Here is an 18,236-nt window from a genome sequence, read left to right on the forward strand (position 1 = left end):
GAACTCATGTGCTGGTATGAAATTATATTTTATGCTAATTCATTTGCCTTGGTGTAAAGGCACTCTATAACAAATACAAGTCCAGTAACCCTTTTATATTCAAGTAATTATACTTTTGGTCTTCGCACTTTTCATGTAGCACTACATCCAGCCTGCAATGCAAGATCTAGCTAGTTCTCAAAAAAAAAAGTTAAATAGGAAATTTCTATTTTTCAAAACTTTCACCTCTAAATAGGACAGATCAATATTTGTTTATAAATTTTTTTCTGTTGCGATATTGTTGGTTTCAATTGTGCTTTATTAATATTTCAAACTATTTTGTAAATTTGTTTTTTACTTTTTATTTTTTATTTTTTTAGTTTCTCAAAAAAAATATATGTACAGTAGACAGTAAAATATTATGCTGGAGTAATGGAAGTGATAATTTTAACATTTATTTTATCTCTATGTGGACTGCAAGCATCTGCCCAGGTAAGTGAATAAAATAAAGAATAAATTGTGTCTTGGAACAGTAGTATTTATCAAAATTACACAAAATAAATTATGAATTATTATACCTTACAAATATTTAAAAATTTTAAAATAAAACTTGCAAAAATTACATCCCCCCACACTTTTGCTACTCTGTGAAAAGCAACAGTACATACACATGTCCCCTTATTTGACGAACTGTTTCATTTATTAAAAGTTTATTGCATTTTTAATTGAGTGTCGTGCATACAATCTTTTGCAACTTTTGTTTTGCTGAACGAAGAATCTTTTTCCAATAAAGTTTGGCAATCCAGAATTGTCAATCCTTATATCCTGGAAATCATATATCTAAGTTCTTTATATTATAACTTTTAGATCGATCTTTCAAAATGTGGTAATACTCTGGGCTGCATACGCCTTCCACCCAGTTGTTCAGCTTCGGCCTGTGATGCCATAGTAACTCATCAACTTGACAATGGCACCTTAACCTTCCAATTTGCAACAAAACATAATTGGATTGGTTTTGGCCAGAAATCCGCAACCGATGGGCGAGGAATGGTATGTTTTATATACACGGTGGTTGTTAATTTATTTCACGTATTTTAACCTTGTTTTGGCTAAATTTCGAATTTACTCGTAAAGGTATTAATAATGAATGACATCTTTACATACAAATCGCAACAAAATACATAAAATTCCATGTTAACTCCTTATTAGCACGATTTTTATTTCATTTTTCTTTAGGCTAAATTACGAGGTCAATATTGTGCGAGAGGTATCTCGGTTCCATTTGGAAGTTTTAATGCATCTGGTAACCGTGAGCCAAATTGGATGGAGGTGGTAAGCATATTTGGATAGGTGGAATAGTGATGTGAATGAACCATTAATATTAGCCTCTTTAACCTATAGATGAAATAATTTTCTACGTAGCTTGAATGTGTAAATTTATCTAAATTGAATACAACAGGTTGATGGTGTCGTATTAATAAACAGAACTGAAAAAGATGACGTTTTAACTTGCACGTAAATATTCATTTTATTTATCAACCTTTTTAAAATTGAAACATGACGTTTGCTTGTTTAAACAATATTTGACATTGATATTATGTCAGTACTAAAATTGTACATTTTTTTGTTTAAAAACGTTAGATTTACAAGACCGCTTGTGCCGTCCAACTTAAGTAAAGAAGCCTTGTACAATCTAAACGTGTCTGATATGGTTGGTTTTTTAGCATACGGAAATAATAATGGTAAATATTGTCATTACATTTGTTGCGTGTTTTTGTAGCTTGCCTGGACTGCAGCACATTTCTTTCAAAATAAGATTTTTTTTGTCATACCCTCATCTATTTTATTTATTTTTATATTTCCGTTGTTTTTTTTTCTAAAACTATTTGGGATACGCTGACAGGTATATAATTAATACACTTATGTCACAAGGTTAAAATAAGTGCTAAAAAAATCACATTTGGCAGTTTTTGGGAAATCGGGAAATTTATTTAACACTTGTCTTACATTTCTTATAGGTAGAGCTGATTATCCAAACAAACATTTAAAAACAAGTGTAACAAATGGTGCTGTTGACTTTCTTAGCACTGGTATGCAGTGTTTTAATATTTTCTGCCGTATTTTCTTTATTTTTCATTTTTCCATAGCCTTTTTTTTAAATATCAACAAGTCGAAATTATTTTTTCACCGCAACACTTGTGATTACTAAAGACTTTCTCGCCAAGTGAATCAAGGAGCAAAAGTTCTAGTTTTTTAACAGTTTATATTTGACATGTCGAGTCCATTAGTATGTGCTGCCGCACTGTTAACCCTTTAGTTTTTATTTGCATTGTACTGTTGCGTAAAATTCTTTTTTTATTGTGTTTTTTTTTTATTTCATGTTTTAACAATTAGATTCTCCAACTACAGCAGCTACAACTACTCCTGTTGCAATGACGACGCCTATGACCAATGCTACAATGTCTACTACTCCTCGAATTACTCCAATGACAGAAATGATAACTGTAATTTTTTTTAACTAATGCTTTTACAGGGTACAGTTGCTTAAATTGTCTGAATGGTTGATACTGCAAATAGCCATGTCTATGTTAGAATTACCTTATGAGATATATGTGCGTATCTCTTTTTCTTAAACTAAAAAGTTACTTATCAGCTAATGGGAGTGAGATATTTGTCTAAATTTCACATGCGAGTACATTTTAAGATTCATTTCTGCATAGAATATCAAAATTTTTTTTCCAATTAAGTATTTAGCAAATCTCATTGACTGAGGAAATATTAGTTAAAGTCTAATGGTTACTATACGTTGGCTTATGTCAGGTTTCTTGTACTTTTTAGTAATTTTTGCGAGATCAAAGAAATGCATTTTGGCGAAGATTAATTTTGGTGATTTAGACAATTAAAGATATTTTACAAACATTAATTTTTTTTAAATCGGTGTAATTTAGTTAATTTGCAAAGATTTTTCATATATGTAAAGGAACAAAAAGATGGTTGGAGGAACAGTAATTTTAGCTTAAAAAGGGGATTATCATAGGTACTTTTCTTGAAAATATACGAATATTGACAACGCTAAGGATCTTCATCCCATATCTAAGGCAAGGGAAGTTAAGCAATAAGTGAAAATATCCATTTGGTTCCACAGAAGTTTTCGAAATGTGCAAAGAAGCAAAAACAATGCAAGTAAAAAAAAAACTGTTAAAGGGCTTTTGTTAAGCAAAAAAGAGTAAAAGCAGAAAAAATCAGTCTGTGTCTAACAAAAATCACCAAGATTAATTTTAGGGAATAAGTCATTTCTAACACTTTTCCCAAAAATTTCGTGAATTACCTTTATAGGAATTACCGCGCAGACAGATTTTCGCGAATTTGTAAAAATTATTCATTTTAACGTATGAGTTTGTTGCTTATAGAAAAGTGCAGGTAAAAGCTTTCATTTATTTCATTAAATTTAGATCGATCTATCAGAATGTGGTAATACTCGGGGCTGCATACGCCATCCACCCAGTTGTTCTGCTTCAGCCTGCGATGCCATAATAACATATCGACATTACAATGGCACATTAACTTTCCAATTTGCAACAAAGCATAATTGGATTGGTTTTGGCCAGAAATCCGCAACCGATGGGCGAGGAATGGTATGTTTTATATACACGGTGGTTGTTAATTTATTTCACGTATTTTAACCTTGTTTTGGCTAAATTTCGAATTTACTCGTAAAGGTATTAATAATGAATGACATCTTTACATACAAATCGCAACAAAATACATAAAATTCCATGTTAACTCCTTATTAGCACGATTTTTATTTCATTTTTCTTTAGGCTAAATTACGAGGTCAATATTGTGCGAGAGGTATCTCGGTTCCATTTGGAAGTTTTAATGCATCTGGTAACCGTGAGCCAAATTGGATGGAGGTGGTAAGCATATTTGGATAGGTGGAATAGTGATGTGAATGAACTATTAATATTAGCCTCTTTAACCTATAGATGAAATAATTTTCTACGTAGCTTGAATGTGTAAATTTATCTAAATTGAATACAACAGGTTGATGGTGTCGTATTAATAAACAGAACTGAAAAAGATGACGTTTTAACTTGCACGTAAATATTCATTTTATTTATCAACCTTTTTAAAATTGAAACATGACGTTTGCTTGTTTAAACAATATTTGACATTAATATTATGTCAGTACTAAAATTGTACATTTTTTTGTTTAAAAACGTTAGATTTACAAGACCGCTTGTGCCGTCCAACTTAAGTAAAGAAGCCTTGTACAATCTAAACGTGTCTGATATGGTTGGTTTTATAGCATACGGAAATAATAATGGTAAATATTGTCATTACATTTGTTGCATGTTCTTGTAGCTTGCCTGGACTGCAGCACATTTCTTTCAAAATAGCATTCTTCATACAATTCCTTATCTATTTTTATATATATGTATATATATATTTGCGCTATTTCTTTCTTTAAAACTATTTGAGATATACAGACAAGCATAGTACATACACCTATGTTATGTTATTATTGTGTTTCTTCATAACTATTAATTATACTTATATACTTACTTGTCTTACATTTCTTTAGGTAGAGATGATTATCCAAACAAACATTTCGCCACAAGTGTAACAGATGGTGCTGTTGACTTTCTTAGCACTGGTATGCAGTGTTTAAAAATTTTCTGTCATATTTTCATTATTTTTTAATATGTTGCGTTGTACTGTTGCTTTTTTATTGCTTTTTTATTTTATTTTATTCTCCAGCGACCGCTACTACACCTACTACTCCTGTTGTAATGACGACCTCTACGAGAGAAATGTCAACTGTAAGTTTTTTGTTTAATGTTTATTTTATGTTTATAAAAAAGTAAGGAAATTATGTCACAGTAAAATTTCGGATATTTGAAGCCTGAATGTCTTTTTTATAGAAAGTTAAATAAATGGAGTGTTTTTGCTCAAATGCAGTAGCAATTCTGTAGCAGTTGTAGTGAACCTATTAATTTTTTTACTGCTAAAAATCCTATTTAACTGAAAATATAACCTTTTAGTACGCACCATCCTGATGAGTTTTATTTTTGTTGAAAATTTTAGATTGATCTATCCAAATGTGGTAAAACTCTGGGCTGCGTTCGCCTTCCTGAAAATTGTTTAGTTTCAGGTTGTATCGCCATAGTAACTTATCAACTTAACAATGATGTGTTAACCTTTCAATTTGCAACAAAACATAAATGGATTGGTTTTGCACAGAAGTCGGGAGGTGGTGAAGGAATGGTATGTTTTTGATGAAATGTTTTTCTTTTAACTAACTCACTTTGATAATTAAATTTGTAACTTATTCGTTATTAGTGACGCGTTTGCAAGGCTTTGTCAACAGAAAGCGAGAGATATCTGCGTTCTCAAGTCCATCATTCTAATTTTATTCAAACCTTGTCGATTACAGGATTTACGCTTAGTTCTTTACTAGCGTAACATTTATTGTTGCAAGTTTGAGCGCCGTATATTGTATATAGTAGAAAATATGTAATTTATTGTAAGGCATTGTAATTCAAGGTCAACATAGTTATAGGAATTGTCAGGAAGTTTTAAATATTGTGGAAATGTCAGGAAATAGTCAGATTTCTTTGATATGTCAGAAATTTTAGATGTAAACGATCAGTCATAACTATTGATTAATTTTAAAGCTGTTTTTACAGAATTAGTATGTTTTTAATTTAGGACTCTAGTAAGTATGAAATTTTAACTAAAATAGGTAAAAATGAGAGAATTGTCAGGAATTTTAGTGAGCACTTTACTAAATGAATTTTGTCCTTTTTAAAGAGAACTTGAGAGGTTAGTAGTGTGCCAATGATATCTTATTTCCATTTTGAAATTATGTTGCGTCAGATAATACTGTTTTGTTTTTTTAGGCGGACTTGAGAGGTCAGTATTGTGCTGATGGTATTTCAGTTCCATTTGGAAGTTACGTTGCGTCGGGTAACGGTGTGCCAGATTGGAGAAATGTGGTAAACAAATTATATTTTATGATTAAGAAATCACTTACTTAAAATTTTTTACTACCTTACTTGATCTGTAATTCCAGTAAATGTCTGCAAGGTGTTTCATATCATTCTTGCATTGTGAAAAAAGGAAATGAGTAATATGAAAGAGCCTTTAATGTTATAGTCACAAGTTAGGAGTTATGTTCCGTGTTAATTATAACTGTAAATGTATTTGATTTGAATACAACAGGTAGACGGAGTCTCATTGATCGACAGACGTGTAAAAGATGGCCTTCTAATTTGCTCGTAAATATTTATTTTATTTGGTTTAATTCCTAAATTAGTTTCTTTTGGTCTCTGAGAATACTTTAATTTTGATCTATTTTGATTTATTGATGTTTTTTTAGATTCACAAGACCGCTGGTGCCATCCAATTTGAACAGCGGTTCACTTTATAATCTGAATATGTCAAATATGTTTGGATTTCTCGCATACGGAAATAGAATTGGTAAGAATTATTAATTTTTTGCATGGTACGATAACTTGCTGGGAATAGTTGCTTGGATGATTTTAAAGACTATTAACATCTTGAATTGTTGTTATACATTAATTGTGCACGTAAAACATGGAGAGCTACTCAAAAAATAAGCAACTCCATGGGTATTAATACTGAGAATTAAACAGGTCGCAATAATGTTGAGAATGAACATCGTATGCTGCATCGTTTCAACTCTTAAACATTTAAACTTTTATTATAGGTCCTTCTTATCCGCGTAAACATGATAGTACCAGTATTACAGAAGAAGCTATCAACTTTTTAATCAGTAATAATGTAGGGTCTGCGGTCGGAAGAAATGCAAATAGTACTGTAAAGCTTCATGGTGTGTGTATATTTATCTACTTTGATTTTCCCTTTTTTTGTTTTTGGTTTATGACCAGCGAGCAACAAAAAAAAATAGATTTCATAAAATATATGTTGGAGAGGCCTACCTTTGCCAGTACTCAACGCAAAAATTTTAAGTTGTACAAAAACCGTTTTTCCAACGCTTGTGCAAATCAGGCCAAAAGCGATTTTTCTTTGTGATCAAGTTTTAGTATCCGACCTAAAGTTATCCTATCACTGTGTAAAAACATTTTTGTCGCGAAATTTTTCGAAAGCATCAATACTATAAAAAGTTTACAAGAGTGGGAAGAAACATTTGGCCAAGAATGATCTGTTTCAGTTTTAATTTTATACTATAACATTAAAAGAAAACAGTTTTGATGTTTAATTTTTGAATTTCGAAAGTTAACCTCTGGTGATTCGTGAAAGTTAATGCTCGCGATTTTTTTAATAGCATCATTTCGCAAAAGTTTATGTATGTAAAATATTTCATTCATGGCTCAGTCGCCGCAAAATTTCTCCGCTTAGAAGAATTAATTATCGTTTTTTTCTTTAGCTATTCTTATGATCCTTGCGTGGGTGCTGTTTGCTACCATTGGGATATTTATGGCTCACTTTATGAAGCCTGCTACGCAAAACAAGAAGATTGCTGGCAAGCAAGCTTGGTTCCCAGTAAGTTTTATTCCTTCTATTCCTTTTCTTAAACTACTTCGTAGCAGCATGTCGTTGGCTTCATTTTATTCGATCCGACAATCAGAAGCGTTAAATTGCAAATTGATCCGATTTAATTATATGCAAAGTTTTGAAAAATCAATCAAGATGCTGTTCTAAATTTTCCATCTTCGGCAAATGGCAGAAATGTGACTTTGCTTATTACAATAGACTCCGAGTATAAAGTAACCATGTCGATATAACAAAGTTCCGATATAGTGAACATCTCGATATAACAAACCTTCGTTATACTGAACATCTCGATATAACGAACCCCCGATTTAGTGAACATCTCGATATAACAAACCTCCGATTTAGTGAACATCTCGATATAACAAATTTCCGATTTAGTGAACATCTCGATATAACAAACCTCTGATATAGTGAACATCTCGATATAACAAACCTCCGATATAGTGAACATCTCGATATAACAAACCTCCGATTTAGTGAACATCTCGATATAACGAACCCCTTGATATAGTGAACATCTCGATATAACAAACCTTCGATATACTGAACATCTCGATATAACGAACCCCCGATTTAGTGAACATCTCGATATAACAAACCTCCGATATAGTGAACATTTCGATATAACGAACCCCCCATTTAGTGAACATCTCGATATAACAAACCTCCGATATAGTGAACATCTCGATATAACAAACCTCCGATATAGTGAACATCTCGATATAACGAACCCCCGATTTAGTGAACATCTCGATATAACGAACCTTCGATATAGTGAACATCTCGATATAACGAACCCCCGATTTAGTGAACATCTCGATATAACGAACCCCTTGATATAGTAAACATCTCGATATAACGAACCCCCGATTTAGTGAACACCTCGATATAACGAACCTCCGATATAGTGAACATCTCGATATAACGAACCCCTTGATATAGTGAATATAACGAACCCCTGATTGCCTTAGAAACTCTTATAAACCCTTCCTATTTAACGAAACCCCAATATAATGCACTCTTGATTTAACAAACCAAATTTTTCGTCCCCTGAGCTTAAAAAACTCAACATAACGAAATCAAGGCACTAAATATAACAGAAACTCTGCAATATTTTGTGCATCATCGATATCAATGCTATGTTTCACTTTAATTCGAATTTCTTTTAATTTTAGATTTTATTCGAGTAGAGTTCTACTTGAACACTTTGGGCAATATATGTTGCACTCACCACAAAAATACACGATTTTAATTAGTTGAGACACAACTGCAATATGTTTTTATTTTTCGACATAACTATAGTTTAAATAAATCTCGTTATAACGACCTTTTTTTCGGTTACCTTCGCAGTTTGTTCCGAGAGTCCACTGTGTTACCTTCATAATTGTAAGAGCATACGTTTTCATATTTTCGTTTCAGTTCCATGTGTTGTTGATGTTTCTTTGTGTGGTTTCTTTCATCGCTGGACTGATTATTATTCTAACGAAATATAATAAGATTGTAAGTATGTACGAAACTTTGGAGCATGTTGTTAAAAGTTTTAATAAAGAGGATACCTAAGTTGATCAATACTTTAATTAATTGTCTTGTTTATTTCTTCATTTTGAAGTATTTATATCAAGATTTCACTTTGTCTTTTTATAAGTCGATTTAACTATCTGAGCGGTAAACTTGTTACTTTTAATGTAAAATATACTTACTTAAAATTTCGTGCACTACGATTGACATCGTTTCGCTGTTTGTTTATAGGACAAGGAAAACAAACACCACATGTTGGGATTGTTCACCGTTATAGCAGGTTTAATCCAGGTAAAATATGACCAACTTTTGCTGCATTGTTGATTTTTTAGACTATGCAATGGCTTATTGCAACACCTCAGCATTTGTTATATGGTATATATAGTACATATAATACGTATTTTCACGTAAAGTCTACGATAGTGCATTACGCAATCCTTTTGTAAATGGTCTGTTATAGATAGCAAAATTTGTAATAGCAAATTACATACAAGTACTTTGTATCGTGCGTAGGCTTGTACAAGAACTTGCACTAGTTTTGATTTTTATTGTTTTTTTAAATAATCGAAAGAAAAGTATTCAGTTCGAAAGTTTTATAAAAAAACTAAATACTGATAATATAAAAAAAGGACCTGTTATAGTAGATATATAAAGGCAAAAATATAAAAAAATAGGTGCGCAAATCCAGGCCTTAGTGACGAGTTTAAAAGCTTTTCCAATGCACAATGTAACGGACCCTTGTATATTTTTTTTCAGCCTGTTATGGCATTCTTCAGACCTGGTCCGGATCATGACAGGTAATTTTTGCAGTTTGTATTTTACCTGATTTTTACGTTAAGATTCTGACATCTGGGCTCTTGGGCTATATTTGTAATATACATTAATGGTTACCATCAACTACCAAATTTTCGGATAAGGACGTTAACGTTGTTGATGTACACAGAAATCTCCCTATGGGTGCTGACGAGCAACGTTATGACGTCAAAATTTCTGTGGTGGTTTTTGCTTTCCACAGAATTTTCATTGAAGTAGCTTGCTTATTTTTGTTTTATAAATCTATCTTGTAAATGTAAATCAGGAAAAAAAAAAATTTTGTTTTTAAATAGTAAAATTGTAAGATTAAGTTTTAAAGAGCGAAATTAACTTTAAGTTTTTATGTACATAAGCTTCTATTGCATAAATTCTGTGGAATACTAACAAATAATTTCTTTAATTAGGCGCTTTATCTTTAATTGGGCTCATCGATTGGTTGGAATCCTTGCATGGTGTCTCGGAGGTTAGTTTTGTCAAATAACAATTGAATTTGATAGTTTGACATTTTGTTAGTTTTATTATTTTTTTCAAACCAGAGAAAATCAAGAAAAGAAAAAAAACCTCAAAAAAAAATATTTTATTCACTAGTCGATGGCCCGTGGATAAATCTACGGTTTTGCCCGGTATTTGCCGTATTTTCGTGTGTCTCGCTACTGCGGGCACCATTTTGTGTGACAGACAGACATATAGGATTATTATTGTATAGTCGTTAGCCCGTGGAAGAATCCACGGGTTCGCCCGTCCTTTATATTTACCCGTGGCAACAAAGTGGATAAAATATATCGCATTTGATATTCGTGCTTCCGTAGCACGATTTTCTAACTCAGCGGGGGGTCCGTGCAGAGACAGACAGACGACGGCTATTATTATAGAGAAGTCGTCAATCCGTGGAAAAATCCACAGGCTCCCTGTCCTTTGTATGTTGCATTTCGTGTTTCTGTAACAGGACGCGGCTTTCGCGGACACACATACAGACGGAATAGGGCTATAATTAAAGAGATTAATTGTAATTAAAATTTTTGGGAAGAAATATTTTGACGAATTTATTATTTTTTTTAAGAACAAAAAATGTTTCGCGATGATTTATTTTCGCGAATTAACCTTCCTAGAAGTTTTCGCGGAAATAAATAAAATTCGCGAAGTTTGTAGAAATTAATCTTCTTCGGATAGTAAAAAAAGTCCTAGTATTCTCCAATTATCTGACTGTTTTTTATCTGACTTTTATATTTTATGTACAGCTGCTGCGATCATCTATGGTTTCGAATTTTTCAAAGAAGGAAACCCAAAAATCGAAGAAGGCGTTATGATCGCTTTCGTATCTAGTGTAGTTTCGATATTCATTGTTTTGAACCTTATCTTGTTACTGGTACGGAGGGACGGTAATGATTCTGGTAAGTTGTTTTGCTAATGTGTTTTGTAAGATTCCATTTAAGCGTCCCAACATACATCGTATTCTAGCTTTATTGACACTGTACTATACGAACTAAACATCTAAGTGGAAAAGTTCGTCGGAGATAAATTGCTCGGCAACGAAAACAACAACTCGTAACAACGAGTTGATCTTTAGACAAAACCTCTCAATTATCGTCTCTGTGACGGATGATTCAAATGAAATGGGGGTTATACAAAGCATGCTTTTACTAACGCAAGTTTCAGTAAAACGACAAGTGAAAATAAAACTATTGTTTGAAGATCATGTATAAGATTTTGTTAGTTACGCATGATAGCAATTCAATTAAAATCTCTACTTATAGCAGCTAAAGCAAAGATAAAGAGTGCCACAAGGCGCTAAAGCAAGTAAACGAAATCTGAAAATGTTTTGAGCAAAGTGTAATAGCGTCCACATCAGCAAACATGCTTTAAATATGCAACTGTAAACCACCCAAAGAATATTAAGATCAGTAAACTAGTGTGTTAGGGAGATAATTAAAAACGCTTATAAGATTGTCCTGTGCTGTTTATCGTCCCACCTATAAAATACAAATAATTCATGTTTTTAAACCCAACAACAAAAACATTAAACAATAGCAAAACAATAGGGCGGAACCTGAGCATGCGCAGTTCCATTTGTTTTGATTTTACTCTTCAGCAGCGATATATTTAAAATTAAATTTTTAATCAATTAGAAAGCCTATTATTAGGTTTTATAGTCGTAAAAACTTATTACTGAGAAGAAATTGAATTGTTTTTAATACCCCAAAAATATTAATTTTAAATTCGCCACTTGTTTGCTACTTTTTTGTGGAAATTAAAACAACTTTTCAGAGCTAATTCAGCATTCACAAATTTTAATTCTGTCCATTAATTGTTCCTGTTTTTGCATTTGATTTCGTACTGTATATTATCCGACAAAGTAACTCTCCGGACAAATTATTTATCTCATACGATTGGTTCGTGTCTAAATGCGGCTATTTTTATACGTTTGATATTGGTATACATTTGATTTCATTCACACCTTAGTTGTTGATTTACTTGCCAGTGTAGTCAATGAAAAAATACTTTTAGGGAATGTTGTGATAATATCAAAGTGGCCTGTTAAGGGGAATATCAGAAATTTCGTTTTAAATAAGACACTTGCCAAGTTAAGAACAATCTCCTGGTTTTGTGTTATAGTTTCATACGGAAAAAGAAGTGGTGTAGTTGAAATCAGCAAACCACAACAACAACAAGGAAGAGTGAGTATACTATTTTTCATCAGTCCATGTTGTATGTTTTGTCGGGACCATCTGGTTTTTCATTATCTTAATTACCTTATTAGTACTGCGCAAGCAGCTTAAAAATTACATTTCGCAGGTATTGATTTTCATGCATGACGTAAAAATCTTTATTATTCTTGAAAAAAAAAACAGTCATGAATAACACATTTACACAAAAATGTTTCATTCATTTTTGCGATTTTTAACGTCAGCGTGCCATTTTCTTCCTACCTTAAATAAAATTGCGCTCCTTTTTACTCTGAAAAAAAACAGTCATGAATAACACATTTACACAAAAATACACTTTTAACATTCATTTTTGCGATTTTTAACGTCAGCGTGCCATTTTCTTCTTACCTTAAATAAAATTGCGCTCCTTTTTACTCTGAAAAAAAACAGTCATGAATAACACATTTACACAAAAATACACTTTTAACATTCATTTTTGCGATTTTTAACGTCAGCGTGCCATTTTCTTCTTACCTTAAATAAAATTGCGCTCCTTTTTACTCTGAAAAAAAACAGTCATGAATAACACATTTACTCAAAAATGACTTTTAACATTCATTTTTGCGATTTTTAACACAAAAATACACTTTTAACATTCATTTTTGCGATTTTTAACGTCAGCGTGCCATTTTCTTCTTACCTTAAATAAAATTGTGCTCCTTTTTACTCTGAAAAAAAAACAATGAATAACACATTTACACAAATGTCACAAAATAATGGCTATTCTTGATTTTTTTCGCGAGTATCAATTTTTGCCAGTGGTTTCTGAAATAATTATTCACGGGTTATTTATTCGCAAAAACAGGGAAAATAAGTACCTGAGAAAGTTGTTACCATTATTATGTATGTTTTTCATTTCCACCCATTATGTTACATTTGCACGTTTAGAGTCACGCTGTTGAGTGGATATTTTTGTTGATTATAATCGTTTTATCTGTTGCCATGGCAGCATATCATGTATACAGAGTCGTTGATTTACGCGAAGCTAGGAGTTAAATCTGTTCACTTTGGCATTGGATTGAGGGAAATGGACTCGTTTTGATGATGTTCCTTGATGAGGGTCTCCTGATCAGTAATATAAATGGCTAAATTAATGAGAGAAATGATTTATGTCAGAGTAGGGGTGGTTGGCTAGTGATTGGACTAGCTACATAATTTTTCCTGATACATTTTGATACATTTAATATAGTAATAAAATTTTTCATTTCTATATCAAGTATACCAATTATTATGAAAGAAAAGGGTGGTTATGTTTTTTAAGGGAAGAAATTTTGGAAAAAATTGGTATTTGACGACTGGAATTGCACCCATGAAATAATCAGCTTATATTCTTGTATTTTTTTACATTATATTTTTTTGTACACTATTTTTATATGGTAGACGAAGGAAAATGATATTGCCGTGAGAAGTATTACCGATTGCGTGACCTTTAGGTTTAATTGGTTGATAATAAAAAGAATTTTTTTTATTGCGAATATGGCGTAATTAAGTCAACGAAAAAAATAGACTTTAATTTACTTTCAATAAAGGGACAAAATGCCTTCTACCTGTTTGATGAATAGTTCTAAACTTGTGCTATAATAAATATATGGGCATTATAAAATAGTATTTGGTTCAATTCCCCAAATTATCTTCCGTGCATATTTCCTATTTGGACAGGTTTCACTGTTGTGTATATTATGGTGTTTTGATTATTATACCTACATAATTTAAACTTACAGGACGCATTGCTTATAAATTAGTAATAACACGATCATATTTATCTATTTTTCTATTAAACTTGTCATATTTGTAAGTAAAAATTTAACACGATATATTTTTTTATCGCACATTGTAAGTCTGTATGTGATGTCTTTCGATGCTGGTACAAACATGATTTTTTTATCTTAGTGTGAACGGAAAGGAAGTATTGAAAATAAATATTTTGCGGAACGTACTAAATGTGGAATTTATATTTGGTATTGTAATCTCTTATAAAGTCAAGATTACCAAGCTTCCTTAAAGCTTCACAGTCCTCCTCATTTTCGACTCTATAAAAAGAATGGCAACCCTGGAAGAAAATAGAAACTGTTTCTGTCTTAAAATTCATTTTTTAAATCGTATTTACACGACTGAAATATATTTTTGTTTATGTGCTCCAACGATCTCTTGGATCACGTGTATAATGAAAAGGGAACAACGCGATATTTTCTTTTACAAACGATATTTCCAGACTTTTTGAGATTGAAGTAAGACGAAGCTCGTCAATCAGTACAGCGCTATCCGTTGAACAGGTCGTTTATATGAAATCAAAGTAAAATTGGGAAAATAAAATTCCACACCGGAATGAAAGGTGTGACTGTGTATAGGATATTTCACTCCAGATTGAATATTGATAAGTAGTGTTCGTATCTTTTAAACATACACAGCATGCACATCCGGAATGAAGTGTTTGCATGGAAATCATGCACTGGTTTGAAATTTAACTTCGGTTAATTTGACCCAAAGTGAGTTTTTCTTCGCTTAAGTGATGAAAACTTATAGTCCTAAGAAATATACCGTGGACTGGTATTTATGTTAACGTAGCTACTGAACGGTTAACCTTGCAAATAAATTTAAAGGTCTAAAACAACCCGAAGTTGCAGACACGGGCATGTCAAACTCTAATAAATGTACCACCGCTTCCCTGAAAGTTGCTACTCTTCAGATGAAACGCAGAAAAACATTTTTTGCAGACTAGACATTACATGAAAATTTAGTTAAAGCTTTCAAAGAAAAAGTTAGGCCCATATGAAAGACCTATGAAACTTACCTAGGATTCTTTTGATATATGCCATATAAGTTCGCTAATTATGCGAAATTTTCACGTCATTAATTAGCTGTGTACATGTAATTGGTGTTAAGGAGCATAATTATCGTAATATTCAACCTCGTCCCCAGGGCATCTTGTATCTTTTCTGACCCCGGGACGGCGATACGAACATGGCCCTGGAGGAGGCTGGTCCGATATGAAACCTGATTGGCGCGGATATGTCAAATAATTATTGCGTCATACAAAACATTTTGGCGAGGCGGCGAGTCTGTGACCAACAGGAGGAAGCTGTTCGTTTTAAAATGGCGGAGGTGTATCAGCAGTATCAAGTTTTTTTTAAAGTGAAAAATTTAATAAAAAGCATTACCAAGCAATGAGAGTATAAAATAAGACATCATAAAGTAATACTGCTTACATGACAATATTTCAATAGCTGGGAATGTTTAATAAAGCTAGAAAAGTTGTTAGCTAGCACACTATACCTAACACACTATCAAGGTAAGAACAAAAGAAAGAAACTCAATTTGTTTCCAAGTGGCCAGGTTTGATTTGCAGCTTTTTGCAAAGACTGACGTTGCTTAAAATTGCCGCCCATGTCCTTTATAGACAAAATAATTTTGCACAAAATATCGAAAATGTTTTTTTTTTACAAAATATATATACATTACGTTTTAAATTATATCAGGTTGTTATTAGTGGGCATGTTTTATTACCTTATATGCTTTGGTTACTATAAAAGATATAAAAAGCCAGTAGGTTAACCGTCGGAGCCATTTTATCATTGAATGCACATTTATCCGGCCTAATTCAAGAAAATTCAAATTGCAAAAGCTTCAGTAAAAAAATAAAGTTATTGACTTGAAACTTGTTAAGGAGTACCTTTAAACCTATCTGATAAAATATAAAATTACACCAGGCATGAAAAATTTAAAAAGCCATTTTGAGGAAGAGAAAAAGGTAGGAAGATTTTCTTAAACTGATTCTTGCTAGGCCTTTTTTAACACGCTATGAAGAAATTTCAGAAAATCGAACTTAATCAAATTTTATTGAGCGCTCAATTAGGCATATGGTTAAATCCAGGATGTATTGAAGATGGTGGTAGATATTTAACAGCTCACCACTGTGATATATTATCTCAAGAGTTTTAATACAAATTACAAAGCAGTGAACATAAAAAATAACAAAAAAAGTCTAAACCGAGTATATAGTTTATAAAGCGTCCCATAACTTCAGTAAAAATTAAAATATTGACTTGAGATTTGGTATGATATGGTTTTAGATTGGTTTGATGAAATTGAGCCAAAAAATAGTTCTATTATCATCATACATTCTGAGTTTCAGAATTTAGCCCTTTTCAAAGACGCCGATAAGCCGTTTTGACAGCATATCAATTTTGACCAAGATACAGATTCAGAAAATTTTAAAAGCTATTCTAACCTCAGAAATGTCAGATAAGATTCAACCTAAAATTATGCTAGTAAACAAAAAATTTAGTTGCAAGGAATGTCTCTTTGCTGACATCTTTTTGTGATAGGATGCTCTTATGAGAATACTGAATTAATCTTCACGGTTAGCTAGTTTGGCATTTTAAATATTTTCCAAGCAGAATGATAACAATAAATAGATGTATATATCAATAAAAATCGATTTTTGAACAGCAGCAGAATTTTGATGAGCTCTAAAAAGTGCGAATTTATGAAACTAATTTTGGTCCAAAATCCCCAAAATAATTTCCTCAAAAAATTATTCCCGAAACATTTTTTTCTCAAGGTAGCAATACTTTGCTGTTCGTAAAGTCATATATCAATTCTTTCTAAACTATTAAGGCAGTGATACATTAAATCGAGAAAACAGATCACACGCAGACTTGTCGTTCTCGATTTTCAAACCAGCATAATGCTTTTGATAAAATTTTTGAATTATTTATGTTTTAAACAGAAAAAAACCTTGTTTTTGTATAAATTAGATGCAAATTAAGTGTATATACAAAATAAATGTGAGCTTGCTGAGTAAAAAATAAAAAAGCTGCAAGGCGTTTTAAAACATGTCATTAAGAAAAGAAAAAGCAGAATTTATCAGTAATGGGTGGCTTTTTGGAAATGTTAAGGCCACAAATGTAAAAGAAAAAAATACTTCTAAAGTAAATACTCTTCTGAAGCCTTTTTCACCCAATATAACTGCAAGCAGTGAGTCCACCATAGTTGAATTCAGTTTCAGCTAAGTATTGTTTAAATACAGCAAAATCTTTGTCATCATATAAAAGCAGTAATGCAGACACAGATATGAACTCACGGTAAATGAGAATTCTAAAGTTCAGCCAAAATGAATAAAAAATGTAAATGTTAATATGAGGTTAAATTTCTGCCTAGCTACTTTCAGTCGGGCACCTAGAATGATACGAACATTTGAAAATTATGTAGCCATATCTGCACCTTAGAGAACCAACGAAGTGCTATGTTCAGATGGGCAAATCATTTACTAATTTCCAAGTTTCCCCTAGCTACAAGTTTTGCAACCCAGTGCTTGCTAGTCAACCAATTCAGTGAAATACACATAACTAAATTGCTTGAATTTCTTCAAGTAAACAGCAGCCTAAATAACATTATTGTGTATTTATACATTTACACAAAACAATCAAGGGCAATATGCGAGAAGTTTGTGTGTTGCGATGAGAGGAATCAAAACAAACTCGCCGCACGCATCTGTGACGTAAAAGGCCGACCTCGCTTAGCTCTGCAAGGTTATATTAAAACTTTGGTACATTGAGACAAATCTCATTAAATATTACACACAGAAATACTGTGTATTGGAGGGTCACGTGACGAGGCCTCCTCCAGGGCCATGTTCGTATCGCCGTCCCGGGGTCAGAAAAGATACAAGATGCCCTG

General features: G+C 32.2%; 1 protein-coding gene across 1 annotated transcript; it reads left to right on the top strand.

Annotated features, from left to right (window-relative positions):
• The first annotated feature begins 353 nt into the window (after positions 1–353).
• Positions 354–14,762, top strand: LOC130612191 (ferric-chelate reductase 1-like). Its single transcript, XM_057433490.1, has 26 exons — positions 354–471; positions 847–1,029; positions 1,216–1,311; positions 1,439–1,494; positions 1,621–1,721; positions 1,998–2,069; positions 2,374–2,483; positions 3,432–3,614; positions 3,801–3,896; positions 4,024–4,079; positions 4,206–4,306; positions 4,565–4,636; positions 4,741–4,802; positions 5,068–5,247; positions 5,883–5,978; positions 6,205–6,260; positions 6,362–6,462; positions 6,713–6,835; positions 7,394–7,509; positions 8,941–9,021; positions 9,271–9,330; positions 9,796–9,836; positions 10,257–10,315; positions 11,091–11,243; positions 12,466–12,527; positions 13,446–14,762. The coding sequence occupies exons 1-26, from the start codon at positions 412–414 to the stop codon at positions 13,551–13,553; spliced, it is 2,484 nt and encodes an 827-aa protein (XP_057289473.1). The 5' UTR covers positions 354–411; the 3' UTR covers positions 13,554–14,762.
• Positions 14,763–18,236: the final 3,474 nt, after the last annotated feature.

This window comes from Hydractinia symbiolongicarpus, chromosome 10 (genome assembly GCF_029227915.1).
Source record: "Hydractinia symbiolongicarpus strain clone_291-10 chromosome 10, HSymV2.1, whole genome shotgun sequence".
NCBI lineage: Eukaryota > Metazoa > Cnidaria > Hydrozoa > Anthoathecata > Hydractiniidae > Hydractinia > Hydractinia symbiolongicarpus.

Bases quoted from the DNA above. Each gene is read 5' to 3' on its own strand.
- LOC130612191 (XM_057433490.1), top strand. From the start codon at position 412: ATGGAAGTGATAATTTTAACATTTATTTTATCTCTATGTGGACTGCAA. The intron at 3,897-4,023 runs GTAAGCATATTT...TGAATACAACAG, and splicing joins AGCCAAATTGGATGGAGGTG to GTTGATGGTGTCGTATTAAT. The intron at 9,022-9,270 runs GTAAGTATGTAC...GTTTGTTTATAG, and splicing joins TAACGAAATATAATAAGATT to GACAAGGAAAACAAACACCA.